At 49.9% G+C, this 22,700-nt stretch overlaps 2 protein-coding genes and 1 pseudogene across 2 annotated transcripts; all 3 read right to left on the minus strand.

The window, feature by feature from the left end:
• Window positions 1-1,458: 1,458 nt before the first annotated feature.
• LOC123465216 (myeloid-associated differentiation marker-like) lies at window positions 1,459-2,424 on the minus strand. Its single transcript, XM_045163769.1, has one exon. It carries the CDS (start codon window positions 2,422-2,424, stop codon window positions 1,459-1,461), a length of 966 nt encoding a protein of 321 aa, XP_045019704.1.
• Window positions 2,425-11,249: 8,825 nt separating this feature from the next.
• Window positions 11,250-12,225, minus strand: LOC123465217 (myeloid-associated differentiation marker-like). Its single transcript, XM_045163770.1, has one exon. It carries the CDS (start codon window positions 12,177-12,179, stop codon window positions 11,250-11,252), a length of 930 nt encoding a protein of 309 aa, XP_045019705.1. The 5' UTR covers window positions 12,180-12,225.
• Window positions 12,226-17,565: 5,340 nt separating this feature from the next.
• LOC123465218 lies at window positions 17,566-22,700 on the minus strand (annotated as a pseudogene).

The following is a 22,700-nucleotide window of genomic DNA, read 5'->3' on the forward strand; positions in this document are numbered from 1 at the left end:
TGTGAAAAACCCTGAGTGAATGTGAGACCTTAACCACTTCAAAAGCTGGACTATAAAGAAAGCTGAGCGCAGAAGAATTGATGCTTTTGAACTGTGATGTTGGAGAAGACTCTTGAGAGTCCCTTGGACTCCAAGGAGATCAAACCAGTCAATCCTAAAGGAAATCAGTCCCTAATATTCATTGGAAGGACTGATGCTGAAGCTGAAACTCCAATAGTTTGGCTATCTGATGCAAAGAACTGACTCACAGGAAAAGACCCTGATGCTGGGAAAAATTGAAGGCAGGAGGAGAAGGGGACGACAGAGGATAAGATGGTTGGATGGCATCACTGACTCAATGGACATGAATTTGAGCAAGCTCCAGGAGTTGGTGAAGGACAGGGAAGCCTCGCGTGCACAGTCCATGGGGTCCCAAAGAGTCAGACACGACTGAACTAAACAGAATCACTTCAAGACCTTGAGCACACAGCCCCCAGGCCTCCTGGAGGTAGGGACTGATAATCAGAGAATTGCATAGGAGCTGCTCGTTATCCTGAGACCCTCCTCCCTCACCTGGCCTTTAAACATGCTGATACTCTTAGAGGAGTTCAGGGCTTTTGAACATGAGCTACATTTTTCCTCCCACGATCTTGCCGTAAACATTTCTTTCTACTCCAAACTCAGACATTTTGGTATTGTTTGGCCTTACAGTGCACAAGGCACAAGAGCTTGCTTTCTATTACACTTGTTTAATACCCAGAGAGTGGTTGGGATGGAAGGCATCCACCCCTGGCTTCCTCTAAGATGCCTTCTAGGCAGTGGGTATTTAGTGAGCTTGTGAAAGTTCTGGAGCCAGTCTCAGGTGGGGCTGAACAATCCAGGTGGGGTCTCAAAATCCAGGGTCCCTGCTCTAAGCCTCCTGCCCACTGGAAATTACTAACCCTGTGAGTTTTATATTGCTTTTTTTCAGTTAGAAGGGAAGAGCACTGTACACCGCCCACCACTGGGAGAAAAGGGACACAATCACGAGCTACCCACCACCACCCCAAACCACCCTCCACACACACACCAACTAAGGCACCACCAAGGGGACAGATGTGCTTTGGCCACAAGGTGCCCCGCCCCACCGGAGGCGCACGGTGTGAACAGCTGCACAGACGGCTGTGTGCCGTGGAGTCAGCACCTTAGGAGGTGGGAGGGGGCGGTGGGCAGAGAAGGAAGGAGTCTCAGGTCCTGATGGATCAGAAGAAGGAAAATGGGGAGAGGTGGTCAGGACACAGGAGACAAGAAAACCAAGGATGACCAGAAAAGGGGCAAAAAGCAGAAAATGTAGGAAAAATGAAAAAGAGGCAAAACAGGGTGTGGGCAACCACACAGAATGGGAAGAACACAGAGCAGAAGGAGGGAAGGAAACGGAAAGGAGAGTGAAATGAGTGGAGAAGGATGTGAGGAGGGAGAGAGGGAGCCAGGGAGACAAAATCAGACGACATAATATCTCCATAAGTAGAGGGAATCTGGAGCCCGTGGGTGGAGCCTGTCACTGACCAGGCAGCTCGCGATCACCAGGTCAGCCACATAAAGCAGCAAGTTGATGGCTGTCAGGACAGCCACAGCCAGTTGCTGGTCCCAGTTGCACACGTAAGTAGTGAACTCATCTCTGCAGGTCATATCACTGGATCGCTGGGACTGGCCGCTCAGCTCCTCATTGAACTGATAGAGCGGCCAGAGGACCAGAGCGCTGATGTAGAGGAGGATGGAAAACAGGGTCAGCCCAAGCTGGGAAACGGGGAAGCGGATGGGCAGCCAATTGTCACAGTAGAGCAAGCCCAGAAGGATGGCCAGGGTCCCCAGGATGAAACAGGTGGAGTACGCAGCCACGCACCACACCAGGGCCGGCTGGTGCTGGTACAGGGAGGTGTTGCTGATGAAGGCGAAGATGATGCAAGCCACAAAGTTCTCCAGCAGCTTGAGCAGGCCATGCAGCGTATGCACGTAGGTGATGATCCTTCTGGGCCGGTGACCCACCCAGGTCCAGACAAATTCGGTCCCGTAAGCTGCAGCAGCGATGCAAGAAAATGCTGTGACCGTGATGGCGTGGTTCCGGGTGGGGCCCTGAGGCAAGAACGGGACATAAGTAGTGGCAGAGATGATGGAGGTTGAGAAGCAGAAGAGGGCGGCATAGCAAGCGTAGTTGATGGGGAAGTTGTACCAGTGGGAGGAAAAGTGGGACCGGAGGTTACTGTATTCCACAATGATGATGAGGAGGGTCACAACGTAGCAGAAGCACCAGAAGAACATGAACCAGTTATCTACCCCCACCCGCTGAGTGCCCACGCTGGCCACCAGGGAGGAGGCCACGCCAGTGGAGAGCAGCTGCAGCAGGCGGACGGAGCAGCCCATGACAGTCCAGGAGCAAAGGCCTGGGGATGACGAAGTGGTGGACATGGTGGTTCATATGGTCAAATTAGTCACTGTCCCAGGTAAGGCCTGGCCTTCGCTGAGGACCCACGAGAGAAAGATCCAGCTCCAGAGGTGGATTAAGTCAGATACCAGGGAAAGGCTCAGGGTCCTGTGATGGATGAGGCTCAGGATCCGTGGAGTTAGAACCAGTGGCCCAGACACCCGGGTAACAGCACAGCCGCTCCAGAATGATTCTCCCCACCCATCACCCTTGGCCTTGTTGGGAGACTTGTCTTACCCCAAACCTCACAGCTGGGTTGGGTCTGGCAGCAAACCGTGAACGTTTTTCACCTCTTTGTGCTGCGTGCCATTATCTACGAAGACACATGGTCCTTATCTGCAAGCCCAACCCTTCAAGGCTCTGGAAAATGTAGAAAATTTTTTTAAAAGTCATTTGAAACAAATTTGATCTGAACAGACATGAGACAATTTATGGCCTTTATTTATTTCACTTAGTGTGAATGTTCAAGTTTGGTTGAAGAAACACTACTGTGTTTGATTGCAAGATGCTTTCAGACCCCAGTGGGGTATGAGGTCATATAGAGTAGATGAAACATGCCACCTGCCTAAAGGTGAAAAATTCTGAATTTTGGAGTATATCTGACCCCAACAATTTCATAAAAGGCATTATGGATTGTACTGCCAACTCCATTTTACAGATCAGAAAGCTAACGCTTGAGGGAAAAAAATCTCTACCCTAAGGTCCCATGCCTAGGAAGTGGGAACTTCAGATGAAAATGCCAAAGCTGTGAGTTTGAGCCTTTTGTTCCACTGCGCACATGTCAGTAGGGCCTGCGGGTGGGAGCCCAGGACCAAAGCTCAGGGCTCTGGGACCCAGGACCCACCTTCAGGGCCACAGCCTCCTTCCACAGCACCTGAAGATACACGTGTCCCGGCCTCTCCTCCCTGCAGCATCACTAGAAGGAGCTGCCATCTGAGGGACACAGCCCCACCCGGAGGAGGGCAGCTTCAGGGGTAGACAGGGAGGAGCCATGCGGTGAGAGCAAGGCCATGGGGATGAGATGACATGGGAAGTAGGAACTGTTGTGAATCCTTCCCACCCTGGGGAATTTTGCCTTAACATGTGACTCTTCCCCACATGGAAAGGGAGACCCCAACCCAGCATGACGCCCAGGTGAGTGTCCTGTAGGAACCAAGAAACAAATATTAAAATGCCAGCTTTATAAGCTCCAAAGCTGCCATCCACGTGAGAATCTAACCCCTTTTAAGAGCGGGAGCTGAAAGAGGAACTACCTGCTAGACCCCTGGGAGGTGCACCCGGGACAGGGTGGGGGCGGGGAGCAGAGTGGAGATGTTGGGGGCAGCTGGGATTGGGGGGAGGAATTGCAGGGTCCCAGTGGCCCTAAGGCAGCCCAGTGGGTGTCTTCTGACCCAGAAGGGATACAGGCATGGAGCCAACCTTCCCATGGAGGAGGGGCCTGGACTGGAACTGAGACAGGAGAACAGGGGCCTAAAGGTGTTTCAGGGCTGTGACAAGGACACATGGCCAGAAAGGCAGGGACCCTGGAGACCATGGAATTGCCCAGGTCACCTGCCCAAGACAGTCCCTCCAGCCAGGGCTGCAGTCCTGCTCACACAGGGGCTCCTCCAGGGTCCAGTGTGGGGGAGTGAGGCCCCTCCCAGCCCCCCCCTCCGCAGGGACAGCTGCCCTGCTTCCAAGGGACTATTTGCTGAGAGGCCCCCAGGCCTGAAAGGCCAGCAGCCTGAGCCCCAGCCAGCTTCCTGCCATCAGGGGCCTTGTCACCTTTGCTGATAATAAACCCTGGGACAGGCTGAGGCTGGAAAGAGAAACACGGAGCAAACCCTGAGAACCTCCCTGGACTCACAAAGCTCCTTGAGCCCCAATTCCCAGGGGAGCCCTGGAGTCTGCTGGCCTCCCAGTGGGCACTGCCAGGGTTGGGAAAGAGCACTGGGGTAAGGGAGTCTGGAGGTGTCATGCTGTCTATTCCCCAATTGCCCCCCCCACCAACCTCTCCAAAGTCACCCTTGATTCTACCTAAGGTTAAATGATAGCTTTGGATACATTTGATGGCACAGAAGGAGGGCTTGGGGAAGGAGAGCCATGGGGGTTCCAGCTGTGTGGCCCTGGGCAAGGCCTGTGCCCTCTCTGGGCCTCAGTTCCCCCACCTGGAAATCAGCAGGTTTGCCTGAGTCTCCCAGTAGCACCTCCTCCATTCTAATCCATAAGCCTGTTCATGGTGCCCCCATCAGAGCACAGCCTGGATGTGGCTGAGCCCTGCCTGCCCAGCAGCCTGGCATGCGGACTGGAAGACAGTGAGTCGGGAAGGTCAAGACCAGAAAAGGAAGGAAGGAGGAGGTGCCAGAAAGGCAGAGTAGGAAGAAGGAAAAATGGATCCTCAGAGTTACAAAGAGGCTCTGGAGCTTTGGCAGACACTTCATAGCTAAATGATCCTGAAGTTTCCCCACCTGTGCAATGGGCTTAATACCTACTTTGTGTTAAATAATGAATAAAAACATGTGAAGGGCTCATCAGAGGGCCTGACGCATGGCACACTCAATCCAAGCCAGTTCCCACCTTCAGCTTGAGGCCACTTAACTCCATCTGCACCTCCACCTTCACCCGCTCATCCTCTCTCAACTCTGTGTGTGCAAACCTCTCTGTCCTTCCTCTTATGAAGACACCAGTCACTGGACTTTGGTTTCACACTCCACCCAGGATGTTTTCCATCCTAGAGGCCTTACTAAAAAAAAAAATCGATCATGGAGGTCTTGTCATCTAGGACCATACCGACTCTCCTCCCACATTTCATCATATATGCTCCTATCACTGTTCAGCCAGACATCCCTGAGCAGAGCGAGGCTGTGAGGTGCTGACCTTCTACCAGAGGCAGATTCAGGAGCTGCTTCTGGCTGTGTGGGCAGCTCCGGGCAGTTGGGCCTGTGAAGGACCTTTGTCACCTTTCACTGTGTGGTCACTCACCAGGGAGGGCTAGTCTGCCTGAGGATCCTCCTGTCTTGATCAGTTCCACCTCATGAAGTGCACGAGCCAGGCCTCCAGGTGCAGGTGCAAGAAGAGCACGTGTGTCAGGAGGGTCCTCCAGGACACGCGGAGGCAGGAACCCAGGCTGCCTCCCTGATGCCCTGGCCTCCATTCCATTTTCCTCCTACAGCCAGAGTGTCAGTTCCAAAGTGGGCCTCTGATGGATCAGCCCCTCCCTAGAGAATGTCATTGAGGCCTCATCACTTACAGCTAAAAACCTATGTCTCTGGTGTTCAGGTCCATCCACATTGGGCCCTGTTTGCTGCCCCTGCAACACCTCCCTTCCTCTCCTTTCATTACTTTTTAAGAATACCTATGGGGATCACCTCCTGGGAGCCCTCCCCATCCACCGCAACTGCCACTGGGTGAAGATCACATGGTTCATCCCAGTACAGGAGTGAGGGGCACAGTGGGGGTCCTTCCCCTGCCCTTCCCACAGCTCTGCTTGCCTGGCCCCTCTGGCCCTGGTGACCGTAGGATGCAGAGCTCTGAGGCTTTGTTCTGACACTAGGAGAGGAAGAAGGACTGTGATGCATTTCTGGCCACTGGTTACTATAAAGGGCCATTGATCTCAATGCATGGGAGTGCATGGATGGACACACACACAAACACACACTCTGAGCAAGCATGCAGGCACACAACTTTGAAGACAGGCATTGAGGTGCTGGCAAGGGACCTTTAAGAGCTACAGGATAAGATGTTGGGCATTGGGGTGGGGCCCAACCCCTAGTTTCCCAGGGATGAGCCCTAAGACTCTGGGCTGGGGAGGCAATAGCAGGGGCTTGTAAAAACCTTGGTTTGGGTAAAGATTGATACCTGCTCAGTTGATTCTGCATTCTAAGCAAATTTGGGTAATCAGGGTCTGTGGATTTTATGGTTTGCCTGTTTGTCTGGTTGGTTTTTTTCTTTGTCTTTCTCTGATCATTAGGACACATCTGACATAGAAATGTGCGCATGCTCTACACATGCAAACGATGCAATTCCTTTCACTATAGCAGCAGGTTTCAAACCTACCCCTCTGCTTGCCCTCAATCTACCCCTCCACCCCCTAAAAAATTGAAAAGCAACTTCCTGTTTGCCCTCATAACCAGGAAAAAGAAGAAAAAAATCCAGGTTAATGTCAGTTTGAAAAAAAAAGCACAAATTAAACTTTACAAATTATGTTTTACTCAGGAACCTTATGGAGGACCATAGCCTTGGAGACAGCGTCTAAGACAGTTCTGTGGAACTGTTCCAAAGAGCTAAGGGAAGAGCCAGAATATGCATGTGTTTTTGCTGGAAAAAAAAAGAAAATAGCATGAAGTTGACCATCAAAAGATTATTGCTAGCCATAAAACCCAGGCACCTCAAGTTAATCATTTTAGTGCTTTCCTATCTATGGGAAGTGAGTGTGAGCTCACTGAAATTATTAGATGTGCATGTTCACCATCTTGAACTAGTATCCTGTTTTTATCCGTTCTGAATTCCTCCCTGGTTGCACTTTTGAACATGGCTGCAGTGGCTGATGGATAGAGGGCAACATCCATTGTTTACTGAAATGGCAAACCATGTTCTTTGTCCTTGGCAATTTCTCCTGGTCAAACTTTGACCAAGGTTTGGGAGGCATTCATAGCCAGTTTGTCCGAGGGCACTAGAAAGACTTGTTCCTAATTCAGGCAAGGATTCTTTTGATAGGCCACTTAATACACTAATTTTTCAGATTAGGTCCTGTTGATAACCCAAAATTCTATGGATCACCTGTCTCACTAGTCTTTTGTGATCCAGGAAATATTTTCTCTAGTTGCTTCTCCTAAAATCTAGAGTTGCAGTATTACAGTTACTCTATGTAGAGTTTTATACATGATAGAGTAACATGTTTAGCCATCATTAATTTTGTCGGAGGCTTGGTTACACATTGGGTAAAATAAGAGATAGCAATCTTAGAAGTAGAATATAAGTGATAGAGCAGTGACATTAATAAAGTCATAGTACAGCAGAGAGAGGCATGAGGCAAACATAATTTGAAAACAGTAAGAGACAACAAATGAAAACAGTGAATAGTATAACTAGTTGTAATCTGGTCACAGTAAATCATCAAGTCCACAGGAGGGCAAGCTGGATAAGCCAAGTTCTAGAGGGATCAGGTAAAGAGAAAGAGATAAATGTTACATCTTTATTTACAAATGTATACTTTATCAATTTGTTGTAGATCATAGCATAGCAGGAAAGGTTTTCTGAAAACCAAAGATTAAAAACCGTTCTATTTCAGGGCTTCACTGGTGACTAGGTGGTAAGGAATTTGCCTGCCAATGCAGGAAACATGGGTTCGATCCCTGGTCTGGAAAGATCCCACATGCGAAGGAGCAACTAAGCGAGTGCGCCACAGCTGCTGCGCCCACAGCCCAGAGCCCGAGCTAGGCAACGAGAGCCTGTGCTATGAGAAGCCCGCACACTGCAGCTAGAGGGCAGCTCTGTGTAGCAACGAAGAGCTGCAGTGAAGACCCACCCAAACCAAAAACAAAAGGAGGTGCCACCACAAGAAGGTGCCAAGGACGTAGCCTTCACAAAAGGTGGAAAGTTTGCTTCCAAAAGTAGTATAAGAAAGTAAAAAGAAGGTTAAGATGACAAAGGAGCCTTATGGGTTGGGATCCCTTATGACTAATTTCCCTAAGAGTTGGCAGAGCCAGACAAAAAGTCTCCTTGGGATCCCAATGTATTTCACTAGCTGCCATATGAATTCCTCTGGATAACAGAGACCAAGCTCTTAAAACACAGGGAAAGGAAAGTGAAGTCGCTCAGTCGTGTCCGACTCTGCGACCCCATGCACTGTAGCCTACCAGGCTCCTCTATCCATGGGATTTTCCAGGCAATAGTACTGGAGTGGGTTGCCATTTCCTTCTCCAAAAACACAGGGAGGGGCGGGGAAATGCCTAAGATCAGGTACATTTAATCACAAAGACACAGGAAGAGAAATCTAACTTTTCACTACAGAGCTTTTGCTCCTTTAAGGCAAGAATTTTAAAAGGATGGTTTATCAAGCTGTTTTCTCTAGCTGCACATGCAAAAATATATTAATTTTGCAATGTCAAAAGAACCGCAATTTGGCCAATTTAAGGTGAGATTTCCTTTAATTATCAATTAAGCAGATACTTGTAAGTATAAACTCTGTATGAACATAATAAACTATTCCCAGTGTCCTTCAACTGAGAATAATCCAATGTTCATGAAAAAAAATCATAGTCTATCTAAGAAACAAGTGGAAATTTTTATTTGAGCTAACCTGGAGGATTATAACCCAAGAGACAGTCTTTCAAAAATCTCTCTGAGGACTGTTCCACCTGTTACAGGTTGCATAAGCTTTTGAGACAAAGAGTTATACATTAAATGATATATTATTGTCAGTTTACTCACTCCAGATCTACGAAAACAAAGAAAACAATAGGTATGAGTCATCCTGTTCACTCTCAGTTGTGTCTGACTCTTGCGATCAGATGGACTGTAGCCCACCAGCCTCCTCTGACCATGGGATTTTCTAGGCAAGAATGCTGGAGTGGGTTGCATTTCCTCCTCCAGGAGATCTTCCCAACCCAGGGACTGAACCTGCATTTCTTGCATCTCCTACATTGGTAGGTGGATTCTTTACTACTGGGAAGAATCTACCTGAGAAGACTGGGTCATCTTGGTCCCTCACAGAATTAAGAAGGAAGATTATCTCCTAAGAAGCCATGATCTTTGATGAGATCAAGAAAAAATGTTGTCTCCCAAGGAGGCCTAGTTCATGCAGATGCATAATACACAAAAAAGTGAAGGAGGAGACCCAAATGGGCATAGAAAAGTTTTATGCTTCAATTTTTCTCAACTTGGCATAAGTATGGATTTTATTTCATTACCATTGAGTGTGTTTCAACTGAGCAAAATCTTCCCACGTCTTTTAACTGAAGATAGGGTATAGTGTTTGCCTGCAATGCAGGAGACCTGGGTTCGATCCCTGGGTCAGGAAGATTCCCTTGGAGAAGGAAATGGCAACCCACTCCAGTACTCTTGCCTGGAAAAATCCCGTGGACAGAGAAGTCTGGTAGACTACAGTCCATGGGATCGCAAAGAGTCGGACACAATTGAGCGACTTCACTTCACTTCACTTCAAACCAGTTACTGCTTCTCAAAACTAAGTTTCAAGGAGAACCTACTCCTCCAGAGAGGAGCTTAACATCACAGAATAAAATTTAGGATTATCAGACAATAACAGGAAATCTAAAACCCAAGAGAGACTCACCCCAATTCATCTGGACTTCCTAAGGAGGCAGATAGGCACAAGAGGCCTCTGGGGGTACAAGGCTCAGTGCTTTGAAGAGTTCAGAAGAGGAGAAGCCTTCCCTGGGTGTCTTCTGTAGTCACCAAAACTGTTGACTGAAAAAAAAAGCAAAACCTAAAAGTCACAAATTTATGTTTAATTTGGAGATGTTACTGAGGACTCTAGACAAGGAGACACTCTCAGATAGCTCTGAGGAACTGTTCCAAAGAGGTCAGGGATGAGTCAGGATATTCAGGAGATTTTACTGGGGCTGGGGGAACACATGTAGTTAAAATCAGTAGATTATTGCTCATCACAAAAAGACACATATCTTAAGTCAATGATTTTACTGCTTTTCTATGTATGGAAAGATATAGTTCTCTGGGCTCACAAAAATTATTCCTCTGATATGCATCTTAACTTTCTAGGATCAGTACCTTGTTTTTCTCCATCCTGAATTCCCCTCAGGATAGGATATTAGTGCTGAAACAGAGGCTGATGGCCTGAGGACATGATGGACAAGATAATTCACCGTTTTCTGAAAAAGCAGGCAACATTCCTTGTCCACATTTACATCACTTCTAAGGCTGGTGGGTCCATGCTCTTCTCACCGCAGAGGCAGGACAAGCTGTTTTGATCACTGAGGCAGGAGGGCCACATTGCTGCCCCTCACCAACATTGCAGACACGTGTCTTCAAGACCCTGGGGTCCATCACGAGCTCCTTTTTTGATTCCACAGAGAGTAGTTGGGCTGGAAGGCATTCAGTTCTGGCTTCCTCTAAAATGCGCATTAGTCAGTCGGTGTTTAGTGAGCCTGCAAAAATTCTGGAGCCAATCTCAGGTGAGGCTGAGCACCAGGTGGGGCCTACGGACCAAAGATCTCTGCTTTGAATATCCTGCCCGCTGGACATTATTAACCTCCAGGCATTTCTTTTTATCTTAAATGGGAGGCACACTGTGCACCCTCTACTGGGAGAAAGTGAGCCCAGTGCCTATCTACCTGCTTCCACCCCAACACACACACACATACACACACACACACACCAACTAAGGCACTGCCAGGGGGACATACACACCTTGGCAATGAGGACCTCCGGAGGCCCAGGGTGTGAACAGATGCACAGAGGGCTGTGTGATGTGGAGGAGATGGGAGGGGGTGGTGGGCAGAGAAGGAAGGGGTCTCGGGTCCTGATGGATCAGAAGAAGGAAAATGGGGAGAGGTGGTCAGGAAACAGGAGACAAGAAAACCAAGGATGACCAGAAAAGGGGCAGAAAGCAGAAAATGTAGAAAAGATGAAAGCAGCAAGAGAAAACAGTAAAAGAGGGTGTGGGCAACCACACAAAACAGGAAGGAGACAAAACAGAGCAGAAGGAGGGAAGGAAACAGAAAGAGAGAGATGAGTGGAGCAGGATGTGAGGAGGGAGAGAGGGAGCCAGGAAGAAGACATTAGAGGACACCAGAGCTCGGTGAAGATACCTCCTGTGAGCAGAGGGGATCAGGAGTCCCTGGGCTGGTCCTCAGTCCCTAACAATGACCCAGTGGTCCCAGTACACCAGGTCAGCCACGTAAATCAGCAGGTTGATCACTGTCAAGATGGCTACAACCAGTCTTTGGTCCCAGATGCACACCAAGTAGAGATGGCGGCAGCTCACATCACTGGACCGCTGGGGCTGGCCACCAAAATTCTTGTCGAACTGGTAGAGCAGCCATAGGATCAGAGCGCTGGCGTAGAGGGAGATGGAGAACAGGGCCAACCCCAACAGGAAAATGGGGAAGCAAATGGGCAACTTGTTGCTATAGCCTCTCAGATACAGCAGGAGGGCCACGGCCCCCAGGAAGAGGCAGATGGAATACGCGGCCACACACCACACCAGGGCCGGCTGGTGCAGGTACAGGGAGGTATTGCTGATGAAGCCAAAGATGACACAGGCCACGAAGTTCTCTAGCCCCTTGAGCAGTCCTGGCATGGGGAGCACATAGCAGGTGATGTGGCTGGGCCAGGCATAGATCCAGGCTACTTCAGTGGCATAAGTCACAGAAGCGAGGCAGGAGAAGGCAGTAGCAGCAATGGCGTGGTTCCAGGAGCTGCCACGAGGGACGATCTGGAGGTACGTGGTGGGGTAAATAATGGAGGCCGAGAGGCAGAGGAGGGTGGAGTAGGAGGCATAGTTGATGAGAAAGTCATCCCAGGAAAAGGGCCAGAGGAACTGGAGCCCACATAACTCAACTATGAAAGTAAGGAGGGTCACAACGAAGCAGAAGCACCAGATGAACATGGACCAGTTACCTATGGTCTCCCTCCAAGTGCCAGTGGTAGCCACCAGCGAGAAGGCCAGGCAGGTGGAGAGCAGCTGCAGCAGGCGGAGGAAGTAGCCCATGATGGTTGCAGAGGCCAGGCCAGAGGACGAGCTCATGGTGAGCCTGATGGTCAGGCTGGTCATTATCATCAGACTGAGTCTTCACTGAGGACCCACCAGAGAAAGATGCAGCTTTGGAGGTGGATCAATCAGACATCTGAAAAGAGCCTAGGGTCCTGCGATGGCTGCTACTCAGGATCTACGGAGTTGGAACCAATGACTCAGACACTTGGGTAAAGGCACAGCTGGTCTAAGACGATTCTCCCCACCCATCACCCTTGGCCTTGTCACAAGACTTGTCTTATCCCAGAGCTCAGAGCAGGGTGGGTCTGGCCTCAGACCAGGAACATTTTGGATCCCTCTGAGCTGTGTGTCATTATCTACAGAGACACAGGGTAGGATGGTCCTTTCTATAGTCCCAACCCTTCAAGTGTGTCAAAATTGAAAAAAAAATTTTTTTTTAATTATTTGGTAACAAAATTAGATGTGAACAGATATGAGACAAATTATGATCTCTATTTCCCTTAGTATGAGTGTTTAAAAGTTCAGTTTCAGAAACACTAATGTGTTTGATTACAAGTGCTTTCAGACCCTAGTGGGGTGGGGTGGGATGTCCTATAGAGTAGACACACTATATGTAACTGGAGTTGAAAAAATCCTGAATTCTGGAGCATATCTAACTCCATGGATTTCATAAAATGGACTGTGGATGTACTGCTAATCCCATTTTAGAGATGAAAAAACTAAAGTGAAAGTCGCTCAGTCGTGTCTGACTCTGCGACCCAGAGAATTCTTAAGGCCAGAATACTGGATTGGGTAACCGTTCCTTTCTCCAGGGGATCTTCCCAAGCCAGGGATCAAACCCAGGTCTCCCACATTGCAGGCAGATTCTTCACCAGCTGAGCCACAACTGCTAATCCCATTCTAGAAATGAAAAAACTAAGGCTTGGTGAATCAAGGGCCTTCTCTAAGGTCAAAGTTTAGGAGTAGTAACCTCATATAAAAATGCCAAAGCCATGGATTTGAACGCTTTCCTCTACAGCCCAGCATGTCAGCAGGGCCTGTGGGTGGGAGCCCAAGATCAAAGCTCGCATCTGTGGGATCCAGGACCCGCCTTCATGGCCGTGGCCTCCTTCCACAGCAACCTGAAGACCCATGTGTCCTGGCCTGTCCTCCCTGCAGCATCACTAGAAGGAGCTGCCATCTGAGGGACACAGCCCCACCTGGAGGAGGGCAGCTCCAGGGGTGAACAGGAAGGAGCCATGGAGTGAGAGCAAGGCCGTGGGAACAAGATGACATAGGAAGTAGGGACTGTTCTGAATCCCCTCCCCTCAACTTTGCCTTAACATGTGACTCTTCCTCACTGGGACAGGGGATACCAACCCAGTATGATTCAAGGTGGAGTGTCCTGGAGGAACCACAGTATAAATAACATAATGTTTGGCTCAAGCTCCAAACCTGACATCCAGGTGGGAGTCTGGAAAGATCTAGGAGTAATTCTACGTGAATGAGGATTTCTGTGACCTGAGAGACTGGATGGCAGTTTCCAAGCTGGGAAGAAGAGGTTGAAAATGAACAAGGATTTTGTATCTGTATGCTGATGTGGATCCTTTGAATCCATTTAATGGCACAGAGGGAGGATTTAGGAAGGAGAGGCATGGGGGTTGCTGCTGTGTGACCCTGGGTAAGGCCTGTGCCCTCTCTGGGCCTCTGTTCCCCCACCTGGAAATCAGCAGGTTTGCCTGAGCTTCCCAGCAACCTCTCCTCCACTCTAATCTGTAAGCCTGGACATGATGCCCCCATCAGAGCACAGCCTAGATGTGGCTGAGTCCTGCCTGCCCAGCAGCCAGGCATGTGGACTGGAAGACAGTGAGCTGGGAAAGTCACAACCAGGACAGAGGAAGGAAGGAGGAGGTGAGATGGACAGTAAGAATTTCAGGCAGGATGTGGGGCGTGGAGGAACCTGGCACGTTACCCACTGAGCCTCAGTTTTTCCATGTCTGCAGTGGGCTTAATACCTGTGCACGCATGCTGTCATGTTCGACTCTTTACAGTCCCTTGGACCGGAGTCTGCCAGGCTACTCTGTCCATGGGATTTTCCAAGCAAGAATTTCCAGAGTGGTTTGCCATTTCCTTTTCCAACAGCTCTTCCTGACCCATGGATTAAACCCATATCTCTTCCACTTCCTGCATTGCAGGTAAATTCTTTACCACTGGGCAACCAGGGAATGTGTCAATTAAGTGAATGAAAGATTGTGAAGGGCCTATCAGAGGGCCTGGCACACAGCACACTCAATCTATGCCAGCTTCCTGTTCCCCTCTCCCTCCTGCTCTAAGAGGACCCAGAAAGCCCTGCCCCTGGACACAAGCACATGCAAGCTTGATTTGCTCCGGATCAGGCAAACCTGTGTGTCCTGGAAGTGGCCCAGGGATGTGTTTGTTTTTCCTTCCCAGTGTTTTCAGGAAGAGATGGTGTAGAATCAGTTTTATTTCTTCTTGAACTATTTGGTAGATGCACGGTGTTTTCATCTCTCGTGAAAATCCAGATTTCTAGCTCCTTTAGAAGTCTCATGAATCAGTTGCTATGCCCTTTACTTTATATTGTTTTCCATTCTCATCTCTGTTTAGCACATTCTATATTTTCTTCTTCTCATATGTAATTGGCATAAAGCAGGACTATGATCATCTACATGTGCCCAGTTTCCCCTCTTGGGCGTGGCCAGGCTTCCTGTCTGCTCACAAGAGCCTCCACCCCTCCTTCTGGGGAGCATCTGTGTCCTCAACCTCATGTACAGCCTTCAGCACACTTCACATGCTCTGACATCATATAGAGACATATATGTACATGTATGTAGGGCACATCTGTAGATTGTTTTCCTGGTTTATAAACCTGAGACCCTGTCATGCACAGGGCATCTCGCTTTTCCACCATCCCCGACAAGTACAGCTGGTCCTCTCTAGGGGCCTTAGTCCTCTCCACCACCTTTACTTATTTCCTTCCCTCCTGGCTCCTGTGAGCATTTGGATTGACCACCTTTCTCTAAAGACTCCCCTCTGAGTCTCAGACATGGGGGACACAGGATATGACAAGAGGCCTGGGATCCATGTGACCACCATGTTCTACGGCAGAAGGCTGGTTTCTCTGTAAACTTAAGAAATATCTTCATTTCTGGAAACTCATCCTAGTTTCCTAGGGCTACTGGAACAATTTACTCTAAGTTTGATTGCTTAACACAGCAGGAATTTATTCTCTCACAGTTCTGGAGGCCAGAAGTTTGAAATCAAGGTGTCAGGGGGACCATGCTGTCTCCAGAACTCCAGGTGAGGCTCATTCATTTCCACTAGTAATATTTCAAACCCCTCAGCTTGTGGCCACTTATTCCGTCTCTGCCAGAGCCTTCGTGTTGTCATCTTCTCTCAACTCAGTGTGTGCAAACTTCCCTGTCCTTTCCCTTATAAGGCCATCAGTCACTGGATTGCCAGCCCACCCTCCATCCTGGACGATTTTCATCTCAAGATCCTTAAATAATTATGTCCACAAAGATCCTACTTCTAAATAATGCCATAAACATGGATATTTTTTTGGGGGGTGAGGGTCACTCTTCGAGTCATTAAGGTTCTCTCTCACATCTTCCTGTACTTTTTTCATGGTGTCTTTTTCTGATGTGTTTAATCATACGTGTACCTGTTTGCTGTCTCTTTCAGACTGGTGTGTGTTCACTGGAGTTCTTGGCACTCACAGCTGATTTTTCCCTCGGGTACTTTGTCATTACACTGTGAGCCCTTGTACAGGAGCCCTTTTCCTGGGATGGTCCTGCCACCTGGGTTGGGAGCTTCAGCCAGAATAACAGCACCTACTTCTGCTCCGGACCCTTCAGGCCAGTCGCTTGTTGGTCCCCACTTGCATAAATTTCCCAGGTTGGAGCTGTTGGATCTCAGGGATCAGGTATATTTTGGTCTAAATACACCAGAAGTGAAGACCTGAGAATTCTATTTCCCCTGTGGAGACTTCAAAGAAATCCCAAATTCCTTTGGAGGCAGATATCAACTTTGTCCATTTATCTTCCTGAAGGGCATGGTTTTGTTTTTGTTTGTTTTTAAACTTTTTATTTTGCATTGGGGTATAGCTGATTAACAATGCTGTGATAGGTTCAGACGCACACAAAAGGGACTCAGCCATACATATACATGTATCCATTCTCCCCCAAACTCCCCTCCCATCCAGGTTCCACATAACATTGGGCAGGGTTCCATGTGCTATATGTCCTTCTTGGTTATCCAGTTTAAATAAAACAGGGTATACAGGCAACCATAAATTCATCTCTAAGTCTGTGTGTCTCTTTCTGTTTTGTAAGTTCATTTGTATCATTTCTTTTTTAGATTTCACATATAAGGGATGTCATATGATATTTCTCTGAAAGGCAGAGCTTTCCTTGCCTACCCTTGCTCTGAGGTTGCAGGCCCCATAGTCCTGGCTTTAGGGAAGTGTCTCAGCTCCAACTTCTCACCTTGTGCCACCCCAAAGCCTCATTCCTGACCCAAGTGGGCAAATAGACCAGCCTCCAGGTGGCCACGCTCAATTCTCCCTTCTCCCTCCTCCTTCCTCCCTGCTGCACACGAGCTGCAGTCACATCAGCTCTGCCGCTGAAACTTCATGAGATCCTTGAGCAAATCAATTAATTCTAAATGTCCATCCTTTCTTCTTTCCTGTGAGCCTGAACTTCTCCTTAAAGGCTTGACTCTTAGTCATCTCCTCCCAGAAGCCTCCCTGGATCCCACCAGCTCTACGCCTCATTGCTCCCAGACTGACAGTTCTCAGCCTTTGTCCTTCTGTGAAGCATCCTGGTGCGGGCAAGTCATCACAAGCTTCTGGGTCTTACCTGGGCAAGACAGGTGAGATGGGGAGGAAGGGAGGTGCTGCAGGAGCAGCAGACAGGGTCCACTGTGGATGGATCTGAACACCAGAGACATAGGTTGGATTTTAGCTGTAAGTGAGGAGGTCTCACTGCCATTCTCTAAGGAGGGACTGATCAGTCAGAGGCTTACTCTGAAACTGACACTCTGACTATAGGAGGAAAATGGATGGAGGCTAATTCTGTAGTCAAGGTATGTGATGATGGGCCTTGAGCAAAGACACTCCAGGAGTGAAGGTCAGGGGCAGATTTATGAAAATATTTAGGGAGCAAACATTCAGCTGGTCTTGATGAGAGAAGGGGCAGCAATTACCAGATATTTGGTGCCCCCAAGGGCAGCTGCAACCCCGCCTCTCCCTCCTGCTCCCTTTACATCTCAGACCCCATCCCAGGTATTCCCAGCACCCTACCCTTCCTCTGGGCACCTGAGCACTGAGTGCTTTGGGAAGGGAGAAATGGGGAAGAATATGAGGAGAGAGAGAGAGGAGCCAGGAAGAGGACATCAGAGGACGTCAGAGCTTGGTGAGGATACCTTTGTGAGCAGAGGATCAGGAGTCCCTGGGCTAATCTTCAGTCCCTACAGAAACCTGACGAGCCCAGTACACCAGGTCGGCCACGTAAACCAGCAGGTTGATGGCTGTCAGGACGGCCACAGCCAGGCGCTGGTCCCAGGCGCACATGTCGTGGGTGAGCTCGTCCCTGCAGTCCCCATCACTGGGCCTCTGGGGCTGCCCGCCGAGCTCCTCGCTGAACTGGTAGAGCGGCCAGAGGACCAGAGCACTGATGTAGAGGAGGACGGAGAGCAGGCTGAGCACAAGCTGGAAAATGGAGAAGGGGACCGGCAGCCTGTATTCACGTTCACCCAGGTTCAGCAGGAGGACCACAGCTGCCAGGATGAAGCAGATGGAGTACACGGCCACGCACCACACCAGGGCCGGCTGGTGCAGGTACAGGGAGGTGTTGCTGAGGAAGGCAAAGATGACACCGGCCACAAAGGTCTCCAGCACCTTCAGCAGGCCTGGCACAGTGTGCACATAGCAGGGGATATCACTGAGATCATACCAATCCCATACCCAGGCCACATCCAGGGCATAAACCACAGACACGATGCAGGAGAATGCAGTGGCAGTGATGGCCCGGTCCCGGGAAGGACCATAAAGCAGGAATTGGACGTAGGCGATGGAGTAGATGATGGAGGTCGAGAGGCAGACGAGGGCAGCGTAGCAGGCATAGGTGACAGGGAAGCTCTACCAGTAGAAAGGAAAGTGGGACGGGAGCCTCCATAACTCGACCATGACTATGATGAGGGTCATGGTGAAACAGAAGCACCAGATGGACATGGACCAGTTACCTATGTCCCCTCTCCCAAAGCCCATGTCAGCTACTAGGGAGAAAGCCACACAGGTGGAGAAGAGCTCTGGCAAGCGGAAGTACCAGAACCCTACCCAAAAGTCATCGTAGTGGGGATGATGCCCTAGTGGGCACGATGTTTCGATGTCCAGGCAGGTCACTGTCACCGGTACAGCAGTGGTCTTTGCTGAGGATCCACCAGAGAAAGATCTGGCTCCGAAGGTGGGTTAAGCCAGACGCCTGGAAATGACTCAGGGCCCTGTGACCGCTGAGGCTCAGGATCCGTGGAGTTGGAACCAATGGCTCAGACAATCGGGTAATAGCACAGCTGCTCCAGAATGGTTCCCCCCACCCATCACCCTTGGCCTTGTCAGGAGACTTGTCTTATCCCAAGCCTCACAGCTGGGTGTGGTCTAGCCTCAAACCACGAACATTTTGGGTCTCTCTAAATAGCTGTTGGAGAAGGCAATGGCACCCTACTCCAGTACTTTTGCCTAGAAAATCCCATGGACGGAGGAGCCTGGTAGGCTGCAGTCCATGGGGTTGCTAGAGTCGGACACGACTGAGTGACTTCACTTTCAGTTTTCACTTTCATGCATTGGAGAAGGAAATGGCAACCCACTCCAGTGTTCTTGCCTAGAGAATCCCAGGGACGGGGAAGCCTGGTGGGCTGCTGTCTATGGGGTGGCACAGAGTTGGACACGACTGAAGTGACTTAGCAGCAGCAGCAAATAGCTGTATGCCATTATCTATGGAGACACAGGGTACGATGGTCATTATCTGCAATCCCAACCCTTCAAAGCTCTCAAAATTGAAAACAAATTTTTAAAAAAATTGTTTGGTAACAAAATTTGACATGAAGAGACATGAGACAATTTATGATCTCTCTCTCTTTTTTTTTTCACTTATTGTGAATGTTCAAAAGATGAGTTGCAGAAACACTAATGTCTTTAATTACAAGGTACTTTCAGACCATAGTTGAATGCTATGTCCTACAGAGTAGATGCACCATGTCATCTATCTGGAGCTGAAAAAGTCTGAATTCAGGAGCAGATCTGACACTAAGGATTTCGAAAAAGGGATTGCAATGGTAACACTAACCCTATTTTATAGACGAGAAAATAAAGGCTGGAGGTATTAAGTCCTTCCCTAAGGTGGCATGACCATAAAGTGGAAACTCCAGATAAACATACCAAAGCCGTAAATGTGAACCCTTTGCTCTACATCCCACATGTCAGCAACGCCTGCGGGTGGGAGCTCTGGAACCCAGGACCCACCTTCAGGCCTCCTTCCACAGCAACCTGGAGACACACCTGCCCTGGCCTCTCCTCCCTGCAGCATCACTAGAAGGAGCTGCCATCTGAGGGGACACAGCCCCACCCAGAGGAGGGAGGCTTTAGGGGTGAACAGGGAGGAGCCATGGGGTGACAGCAAGGCTGCGGGGAAGAGGTGACATGGGAAGTAGGAACATTTTGAATCCTTTGCCCAATTTTTCCTTCATATGTGACTCTTTCCCACTGGGGAAGGGAGACCCCCCCAACTCAGCATGACTCCAAGGTAGAGCATCACGGAGAAATCACAGAATAAATGAACATACTGTTTGGCTCTTAAGCTCCAAAGCTGCCATCCAGATGCGAGTCTGGAAAGATCTAGCAGTAGTCTTATCTGAGCAGGATTTTCCTGGCCTGGGAGACTGGTTAGCAGCTTCCAAGCTGGGAAGAAGGGATTGGAAATGAACAAAGATGCTGTGTCTGATGCTGACGTGGAGGCTTTCAGGCCAACCTAGGGAAGGGGTGGGGATGGACGGATGATCACCCCCTTTTAAGGGCAGGAGCTGAAAAAGGAGGCTCCTCCAGGGCCCCTGGGAGGAGACAGCCCTGAGAATGCACCCGGGACTGGGGTGGGGGCGGGGGGCAGAGTGGAGATGACTGGGGGGATCCCAGGGTCCCAGTGGCCCTGAGGCAGCCCAGTAGGTGTCTTCTGACCCAGAAGAGATGCAGGCATGGAGCCAACCTTCCCATGGAGGAGGGGCCTGGACTGGAACTGAGACAGGAGAACAGGGGCCTGAAGGGGTTTCAGGGCTGTAACAGGGAACGTGGCCAGAGTGGCAGGGACCCTGGAGACCATGGAATTGCCCAGGTCACCTGCCCAAGACATTCCTGCCAGCCAGGGCTGCAGTCCTGCTCACACAGGGGCTCCTCCAGGGTCCAGTGTTGGGGGAGTGAGACCCCTCCCAGCCCGCCCCCTCCTCAGGGACAGCTGCCCTGTTTCCAAGGGACTATTTGCTGAGAGGCCCCCAGGGCGGAAGGGCCAGCACCCTGAGCCCCAGCCAGCTTCCTGCCATCAGGGCCCTGTCGCCTTTGCTGATAATAAACCCTGGAGAAGCTGAGGCTGGAAAGAGAAACACAGAGCAAACGTGAGAACCTCCCTGGACTCACAAAGCTCCTTGAGCCTCAATTGTCGGGGGAGCCCTGGAGCCTGCAGGCCTCCCAGTGGGCACTGCCGGGGTGGGGAGGGGCCCTGGGGGTGTCACACTATCTATCTTCCACTTTGTTCCCACAACCTCTCTGAATTTACCCTGTGTATGCTACTGGAGAAGGAAATGGCAACCCACCCAAGTATTCTTGCCTGGAGAATTCCATGGACAGAGGAGCCTGACGGGCTACAGTCCATGGAATTGCAAAGAGTAGGACACAACTGAGCTACTAACACACACACATGCTGCTTCAGGGTAAACGACAAGTTCGGATCCTTCTCATGCCGCAGAGGGAGGGCTTGGAGAAGGAGAGGATGAGGTTCCTGCTGTGTGGCCCTGGGACAGGCCTGTGCCCTCTCTGGGCCTCAGTTCCCCCACCTGGAAAGCAGCAGGTTTGCCTGAGTCTCCCAGCAGCCCCTCCTCCACTCTCATCTGTGAGCCTGGACATGGTGCCCCCATCAGAGCACAGCCTAGATGTGGCTGAGCCCTGCCTGCCCAGCAGCCAGACGTGTGGACTGGAAGACGGTGAGCCGGGAAGGTCATGGCCGGGACAGAGGAAGGAAGGAAGGGTTGCCAAAAGGGCAGAGAAGGAAGAGGGAATATGGACACCAGAGTTACAAGGAGGCTGTGTGTCATAGAGGAACCTGGCAAGTTATTTAACAGAACCAGTTTCCCCATCTGAGCAATGGGCTGAATACCTACTCTGTGTCAATCGATGAATAAAAAGTACGTGATGGGCTCATCAGAGGGCCTGGCACATGGTACACTCAGTCATCCCAGCTACCTGTTCCCATCCCCCTCCCCCTCAGAGAGGATCCAGAAGGCCCTTCCCCACTCTGAACATAAGCTCATGCAAGACTGGTTCGCTCCAGATCAGGGACCATAAACCAGTATGTACTGGAGGCGGTCTCTTAATGCATTTAGTTTTCCCTCACAGTGTTTTCTGGAAGAGATGTAGAAAAGGTATTATTTCTTCCCTAAGTGTTTGGTAGCTGCCCATTGTTTTAATTTCACACAAAAATCCAAATTTCCTGCTCCTTTAAAAGCCTCAGGAGATCCGATGTCACGGGGCTGTGTTCCCTTGGGGGAGGTGGCTGGAGCTGAGCATCTGCTATGTCCTCTATATTGTTTTCCATTCATATCTTTGTGTAGTTTTCCATATTTCTCTTATTCTCGTGTATAACTGACATAAAGCCGGACTATGATCATCTCGCACGTCCCGGTTTCCCCTCTTGGGCATGACCAGGCTTCCTGCCTGCTCATAGGAGCATCCAGCCCTCCATCTGTGTCCTCAACCTCATGTACAGGCTTCAACACATGCTCTGAAATCATATTTAGACATGTGTGTACCTCCATGCACATGTGTTTGTAGGGAGTATCTGTATCTTTTTTCCTGTTTTATATGCATGAGCTCGTGTCATGCACAGGGCATCTTTTCCACCACCCCTGACAGGTGCAGTTCGTCCTTGCCAGGGCCCTAGTCCTCTCCATCCCCTTCACTTATTTCCTTCCCACCTGGCTCCCGTGGGCATTTGGACTGACCCCCCTTCTCTAGATCACCAGACCCTCCCCTGTGAGTCTCAGACACTGGGGAACCCCACTGTATGACCCTCTAGAAGGTGACTGTTGAAAACTTTGCAAATGTACATTGCTTTGTATTTTCCAATATTTGGATTAAACCCTTTTCAGAGAGTGGACTGGGATTTGGTGGGTGCACCCTGAGGAAATGAGGGGCTCCTGAACCAGGGCTGCGCTGCGGGAGGGGCACTTACTGCGGTAAGGGGCAGAAGACAGGGGGCAGGCGGTCTGAGCAATGAGAGCAGAGTCTGGCAGGGACAGGCCAATCACACCCTTGGGCACCACATTAAGCAT

The sequence above is a fragment of the Bubalus bubalis genome, chromosome 20 (assembly GCF_019923935.1).
Source record: "Bubalus bubalis isolate 160015118507 breed Murrah chromosome 20, NDDB_SH_1, whole genome shotgun sequence".
Lineage (NCBI taxonomy): Eukaryota > Metazoa > Chordata > Mammalia > Artiodactyla > Bovidae > Bubalus > Bubalus bubalis.

What these genes read in the sequence shown, in the direction of transcription:
- LOC123465216 (XM_045163769.1), bottom strand. Translation starts at nt 2,424, where the DNA reads ATGTCCACCACTTCGTCATCCCCAGGCCTTTGCTCCTGGACTGTCATG.
- LOC123465217 (XM_045163770.1), bottom strand. Translation starts at nt 12,179, where the DNA reads ATGATAATGACCAGCCTGACCATCAGGCTCACCATGAGCTCGTCCTCT.